Genomic DNA, 7,252 nt, shown 5'->3' with positions numbered 1-7,252 from the left:
AGGGCACACACTAGGGAGGAAGGAGAGCACAGTACGGGGTCTGGAGGGCACGCACTGGGGAGGTCAGGAGAGCACAGTACGGGGTCTGGAAGGCACACACCAGGGAGGTCAGCAGAGCACAGTACAGGGTCTAAAGGGCACACACCGGGGAGGTCAGGAGAGCACAGTACAGGGTCAGGAGGGCACACACCAGGGAGTTCAGGAGGGCACACCCCAGGGAGGTCAGGAGGGCACACACCAGGGAGGTCAGGAGGGCATACACTGGGGGAGGGGTTGGGAGGGCACACACTGGGGGGGTCAGAAATGCACACACTGGGGGGATCAGGAGGGCACACACTGGGGGCATCAGGAGGGCACACACTGGGGGGATCAGGAGGGCACACAGCAGGGGGCAGTCACAATGCTTTAATGAGCACAATTTCTCACTGTGCCACATGAAAAGATGCAATCCCATTTGTCAGCTAACAGCTCCTCTATGCTAAGCTGCAGTAACTCAGCAGACTCAGCATAGAGATGCCTGTAAACGAACCCACGATGTACTGCTAGCTGAGCTCACCTCCAGGAAGTTCACAGTCACTCGGCTCCCTCTGCTCAGCTGCTCACACCTCCCTCTTCCAGGCGAGTGCGGTCTCGGGGGTTAAGCACATCCCCTTCCCTCCCACTCAAGCAGCAGCCTGCAAGAGAGAGGCTGGAAAACTGCTGGGGGGGTACAGGGGGCGGTTAGTGCAGTAATTCCTAATGCTGAGAATGGCTGTGAACTGTTCCGACTGTGGCTCTGAATTCTCAGGGCGCGCTCAGCCTCAGAGTCAGCAATATTTTCTAGGGGGGAGCAATTGACCTGTTGCCCCCCCCCCTGAATCCACCCCTGCTCTATATATCCACACTTCATTTTAGCAGGTTTAGCCATGTCACCTTTCACCTCAGTGCATTTAGTATATGTGTTCTTTCTTCTTTACAGTCTGTCTGTTTTTATCTCTGTTAGAGGTAAGATTATCTTTACTACTGTGAGATAAATCTCCCTCCTCTGTACTTTGATCTTCATGTCAAACAATACTGAATCGGCCCAGCCTCGCCCTGTGTAGGAGGATGTGACCAACCATCGGCATTCTTCTGCAGTGTCTGAGACTTTCATTTCTCCCTCCTGCTGTCAGCAATGACCTCTGCTAATCTGAGAGTCGAGCTGGAATGTTCCCTCTGTCTGAACATTTATACAGATCCTGTAACCCTGAGGTGTGGACACAACTTCTGCCGGGTCTGTATTGATCGTGTGCTGGATACACAGGAGGGGTCTGGAGGATATTCCTGTCCTGAATGCAGAGAGAAGTTTCGGGATCGTCCTACACTGCACAGGAACATAACACTACGTAACATAGTGGAGAATTTCCTGTCTGCTCAGCCACATCAGGAGGAGTCCGGGGTCTTCTGTACTTACTGTGTGGACCATCCTGTACCTGCTGTTAGATCCTGTATGCTCTGTGAGGTTTCTCTGTGTAAGAAACACCTGAGAGTCCACAAAAAGTCCCCAGAACACATCTTAACTGACCCCACCTTGTCCATGGAGAGCAGGAAATGCTCTGTACATAGGGAAGTTTTGAAGTATTTTTGCACTGAGGATGATGTCTGTATCTGTATCTCTTGTTGTATGATTGGAGGACACACAGGTCATAAAATGGAGTCACTGGATGAGGCTTCTGAGAAGAAGAAGGAGACACTGAGGAATGTTCTGCAAAAACTTCTGGCAAAGAATGAAGACATAGAGGAAAGAGTCCAGAGTCTGCAGGAACACAGGAGGAAAGTAGAAGAAAAAGCAGCTGGTGACACCAAGAGAGTCACCGTCCTGTTTAGAGATCTCAGGAGACGTCTGGAAGACCTGGAGAAGAGAATCCTGAGGGAAATCTCCGGGAGGGCAGAGCAGGTCTCCATTTCCATCCGGGATCTGGAAATAAAGAAGGAGGATCTGTCCAGGAAGATACGTCACATTGAGGAGCTGTGTAACATGATAGATCCACTGACTGTCTTACAGGAATCAGACACAGGTGACTTGTGTGATACTGAGGATGGAGATAATGAGGACAGAGAAAGACATGAGGAACTCCTCCAAGATGGAGGGGGTCTGGATGTGGCGGGGGTCTTATACACAGGTTTATCTGATATAATAACAGAGGTAAATTTATACTTCTATATACAGGAAGCTTCAGACATATTACTGGATGTAAACACGTCTAATAATTATCTCCATATATCAGATGACAGGAAAACTGTATCCAGGTCAAAAATAAACCAGAATCACCCAGAAACACCAGAGAGATTTCGGGATAGGGTCCCTCAGGTGTTGAGCAGTCAGAGTTTCTCCTCAGGAAGACATTACTGGGAAGTGGATGTCGGGGGATCAGATAGCTGGAGAATTGGGATGTGTTACCCCAGTATAGACAGGAAAGAAGGGCAGACAGGGATTGGAAATAATAATAAGTCCTGGGGTTTGGATAGAACCAACAATAAGTATTCAGTGAGGCATGCCACTAATAAGATCCCCTTACCCACCAAGATCTCCAGTAACAGAGTCAGGATATATCTGGATTATGAGGTCGGACGGATCTCCTTTTATGATTTGTGTGACCCGATCCGACATCTCCACACCTTCACCACCACCTTCACTGAGCCTCTCCATGCTGGGTTAGGTGTATGGGAAGGTTGTATAAAGATCTGTGGGGGGAATCAGGACATGTGAGAAATCTACCCAGAGACTGGTGATGGCACAGGGAGGAGGGATCTATCTATCTATCTATCTATCTATCTATCTATCTATCTATCTATCTATCTATCTATCTATCTATCTATCTATCTATCTATCTATCTATCTATCTCAGTCTCCCTCCCCCTGCCCCGCCCCCTACTCTCTGCCCCTCCCCCACATGCAGTCACTCTTTACAGGGTGCAGTGCGGTCACTGTGATTGGATAGGATGTGGTCACCTCTTCTCTCTTTCCTTCTTCCTCTTCCATGCAATCTAAAAAAAAAAGAATTGTAACAATCTCAGAGGAAACATATGAAGGAAACATATGAAGCAGTGATCTAGACATTTACTACTGCAACAATAAAATGTGACTATCAAATAACCACTTAAGGACCGGCTCACGACTATATACGTCGGCAAAATGACACGGACAGGCAAATAGACGTATATTTACGTCACTATGAATTTGCTGCCGTTTGCGCCTGCTGCGAGCTCCGTGACCGTGCCCTTGGGACCCATGGACTCCATGTCCACCAGGTGCCCCCGAACGTGTCATGGAGCTGAAGAACAGTGTAAACACAGCATCTCCCCGTTCTGCCTAGTGCCCATGTCACTGTTCGTCTGCTCCCTCTCATCAGGAGCGGTGATCAGTGACGTGTCACTCGTAGCCACGCCCCCTAACAGTTAGAATCACTCCCTAGGACACACCTAACCCCTTCCTCGCCCCCTAGTGGTTAACCCCTTTCACTGCCAGTCACATTTGCACAGTAATTAGTGCATTTTTATAGCACTGATCGCTGCATGAATGTGAATGGTCCCAAAATAGCACCAAAAGTGTCCGATGTGTCCGCCATAATGCCGCACTCACAATAAAAATCGCTGATCGCCGCCATTACTAGTAAAAAAAATTATTAATAAAAATGCCATAAAACTATCCCCTATTTTGTAGACGCTATAACTTTTGCGCAAACCAATCAATAAATGCTTATTGCTATTTTTTTTACCAAAAATATGCAGAAGAATACATATCAACGTAAACGGAGAAAAAAATTTGTTTTTTATAGATTTTTTGGGGATATTTATTATAGCAAAATGTAAAAAATATTGCTTTTTTTTTTCAAAATTGTCGCTCTTTTTTTGTTTATAGCGCAGGAAATAAAAACCGCAGAGGCCATCAAATACCACCAAAATAAAGCTCTATTTGTGGGAAAAAAGGATGTCAATTTTGTTTGGGAGCCACATCACACGACCGCGCAATTGTCAGTTAAAGCGACGCAGTGCCAAATCGCTAAAAGTGGCCTGGTCATTTGGTAGCCAAATGGTCCGGGGCTGTAGTGGTTAAAGTGTATATCCAGCCAAAATGTGTTTCTTAACCACTTGCTTACCGGGCACTTAAACCCCCCTCCTGCCCAGACCAATTTTCAGCTTTCAGCGCTGTCACTCTTTGAAAGACAATTGCGCGGTCATACAACACTGTACCCAACTTAAATTTTTGTCATTTTTTCCCCACAAATAGAGATTTCTTTTGGTGGTATTTGATCACCTCTGGGTTTTTTACTTTTTGTTAAAAAATGAAAAAAGTCCGAAAATTTTGAAAAAAAAATACAAAAAACAGTTATATGTTTTGTTATAAAATTTTGCAAACAGGTAATTTTTCTACTTCATTGATGTACGCTGATGAGGCTGCACTGATGGGCACCAATAGGCTGCACTGATGGGCACCGATAAGGCGGCACTGATGGGCACTGATAGGCGGCACTGGTGGGCACTGATGAGGTGGCACTGGTGGGCACTGATGAGGTGGCACTGGGCACTGATAGTTGGCACTGGTGGGCACTGAGAGGTGGCACCGATGGGCACTGAATTACATTGACAGGTGGCACTGAAGGGCACTAATAGGTGGCACTGATAGCTGGCATTGATGGGCACTGATGGGTGGCAGTGATGGACAGTGATTGGCACTGGTAGGTGATACTGATAGGCAGCACTGCTAGGTGGCACTGATGAGACATTGATTGGCACCACTGGTGGGCATTGATAGGTGGCACTCGTCGGCATTGATAGGTGGAACTGATTGGTGGCACTGATATACACTGGTGGGCACAGATTGGTGGCACTGACATGGCCTGTGGGCACTGGCAGTTGGCACTGGCAGGCGGCACTGGTGGGCACAGATGAAGTAGCTGTGCCTCTTCCTATTCGGGTCCGATGTCCCTTCCACAGAAGCCGGTGACCGTCTTTTTTTTCTCCTCATGCTGTCAGCGTGAGGAGAAAAAAAAAGATTACTGATCTTCTGTTTGCATCACGTGATCAGCTGTCATTGGCTGACAGCTGATCACGTGGTAAGGGGCCAGTTCCTTACTCCGATCTGTGATCACCTGAGTCTCATTGACTGGGTGATCATAGCGCACCGGGGGGGCGTGCAAACGGCCTCCCGGCAATGTAGGTCTGTGCCGTAGCCGTCATTCAGCTATAGCGCGGACCGGAAGCGGTTAATTTTGGATGGAGTTTTTACTGCTAGCCGGGGGGTTCCTATAGAGAGATTTCCCCTCATTTCCTATCTTGGTGACAACATTTTAGAAGCAGGATGCAACAGCAACACAGACAGAAATAAAAACCTTTTTTTAGCAGAATAAGGGAAGGCTGGAACTATTGTCAGGTTTTTATATTTCTGGGTCCCTAATTTCCCGGTACTTCCTGTCTGATAAAATGTTACCAGAACAGGAAGTGAGGGGAAATCTCTAAGGGAGCCTTACATAGCAGGAAAAACTCTCCAAGTGTTCCAATCCTTCCCTAAGTTAGGATTGGAAAGTTTTGGCTTGGTATAGAATTGAATAGAATGCACCACTAATATAACTGTAGTAGTGTCAGTGTCGGTATCACTGTTATCAGCACTGAGATGTCCCTCTTCAGCATGTTCTCCTGTCTCATTCTCCTCATCTTCCCCCATCAGACAGCATGATATTCTACAGAGACACGTCATACATTAGTCTGGTAATATGTAGAATACACGGGAAGGTGAGACCGGAGAACACGCTGAACACCAATATACATCACAGTGCTGATAACAGTCACACCATCTGATTGGTTGTTCCGGGACACACACTCTGCAATACTGTGCTGTATTAGAAGAGATGTATTATGGGAAAAGGAGAACACGGGGTTAATGTCCTTCTTTATGTTTCTGGAATCCTCCAAAGGAAGCCGGGAGCCCAAATATTAGATATGTGCCGTTCATTTCGTTCTGAATAAATATTCTGACAATTTTTTTAAAAATTCTGTGATTTGGATATATCTGAATACCCGAAACACAATACAAGTGAATTTTACCAAATTCTCCAAATAACGAAACAAAATTTGTCCGAATTTCCGATAGTCTAATTAATTAATTTTACATTGGATTCTATTCGCATTTGAACTGTAAACATATTGCTGAAATCAAAGACTGTGTGTGTTATTAGACTACCATTTGAAAATAATGCTGTTTTTGTTAAGCCAAAGGTGATTAAAAGAGTCATTGTAATCATTCGATGAAGATTTTTCTTTTGTTCGTCCACTTTGCATGTGCAAAATTGATAAAAAGAAAAAAGTTTAATATATCTATTTTAAATCATTTGTCTCGGACATTTTTTTCTCAGCTGGCTAAAATTTCTGCACAGTATTGTACATAGTAAAATGTTCAAAGTAAGATATTACTTTTATTAATTAGAACACTTCACGTATTTTGAATAAACGTATTATGAATACAAACAAGAAGAAAGTGAATAAATAACAATCAGATGTTTGGTGACTCTGACTGAGCTCCAGAGATCCTGTTTGGAGATGGGTAAACACCAGCTCTCTACTCTCTTTTCTCTCTCTCTTCTCTCTCTCCTCTCTCTCTCCACCCTCCTCTCTCTCTCCCCCTCCTCTCTCGCTCTCTCCTCTCTTCCTCTCTATCCCCCTCCTCTCTCCTCTCTCTCCTCTCTCTCTCCTCTCACCCCCTCTCTCTCCCCTCCCCTCTCTCTCCCCTCCCCTCTCTCTCCCCTCTCTCTCTCTCCCCTCTCTCTCTCTCTCCCCCTCCTCTCTCTCTCCTCTCCCCCTCTCTCCCCTCCCCTCTCTCTCTTCTCTCTCCCCCCTCTCTCTCCCTCTCTCTCCTCCCCCTCTGTCTCTCCCCCCTCTCTCCTCTTTCTCCCCCCCTCTCTCTCCTCCCTCTCTCTCCCGCTCTCTCCCCATCTCTCTTTCTCTCCCCTCTCTCCTCTCTCACTCCTCTCTCTCTCTATCCCCCCTCTCTCCCCCCTATCTAATCTCCCCCCTCTCCCCCCTTCTCTCTCCCCTCCCCTCCCTCCCCCTCTCACTTCTGCCCCTCTCTCTCTCTTCTTTCTCCCCCCTCTTTCCCCTCCCTCTCCCCCCCTCTCTCCTCCCTCTCCTCTCTCAACTTTCCCCCTCTCTCCCCCTATCTCTCTTTCTCTCTCCCTCTTTCTTTCCCTCCCCCCTCTCCTCTCTCTCTCCCTCCCCCCTCTCCTCTCTCTCTCCCTCT

The 7,252-nt window shown here is 46.9% G+C and overlaps 1 protein-coding gene across 1 annotated transcript in view; it reads left to right on the top strand.

Moving 5' to 3' along the window:
- Nucleotides 1-1,153: 1,153 nt before the first annotated feature.
- Nucleotides 1,154-7,252, top strand: part of LOC141134368 (uncharacterized) — a 95,845-nt gene continuing 89,746 nt past the window's right edge. The window contains exon 1 of the mRNA XM_073623935.1: nt 1,154-2,320. Coding sequence (XP_073480036.1) covers nt 1,154-2,320 — 1,167 coding nt within the window. The remainder of the gene's footprint in view (nt 2,321-7,252) is intronic.

The sequence above is a fragment of the Aquarana catesbeiana genome, linkage group LG03 (assembly GCF_042186555.1).
Source record: "Aquarana catesbeiana isolate 2022-GZ linkage group LG03, ASM4218655v1, whole genome shotgun sequence".
Classification (NCBI taxonomy): Eukaryota; Metazoa; Chordata; class Amphibia; order Anura; family Ranidae; genus Aquarana; species Aquarana catesbeiana.
Note: the sequence above shows the minus strand (reverse complement) of the source record. Positions and strands in the feature narration are given on the sequence as shown.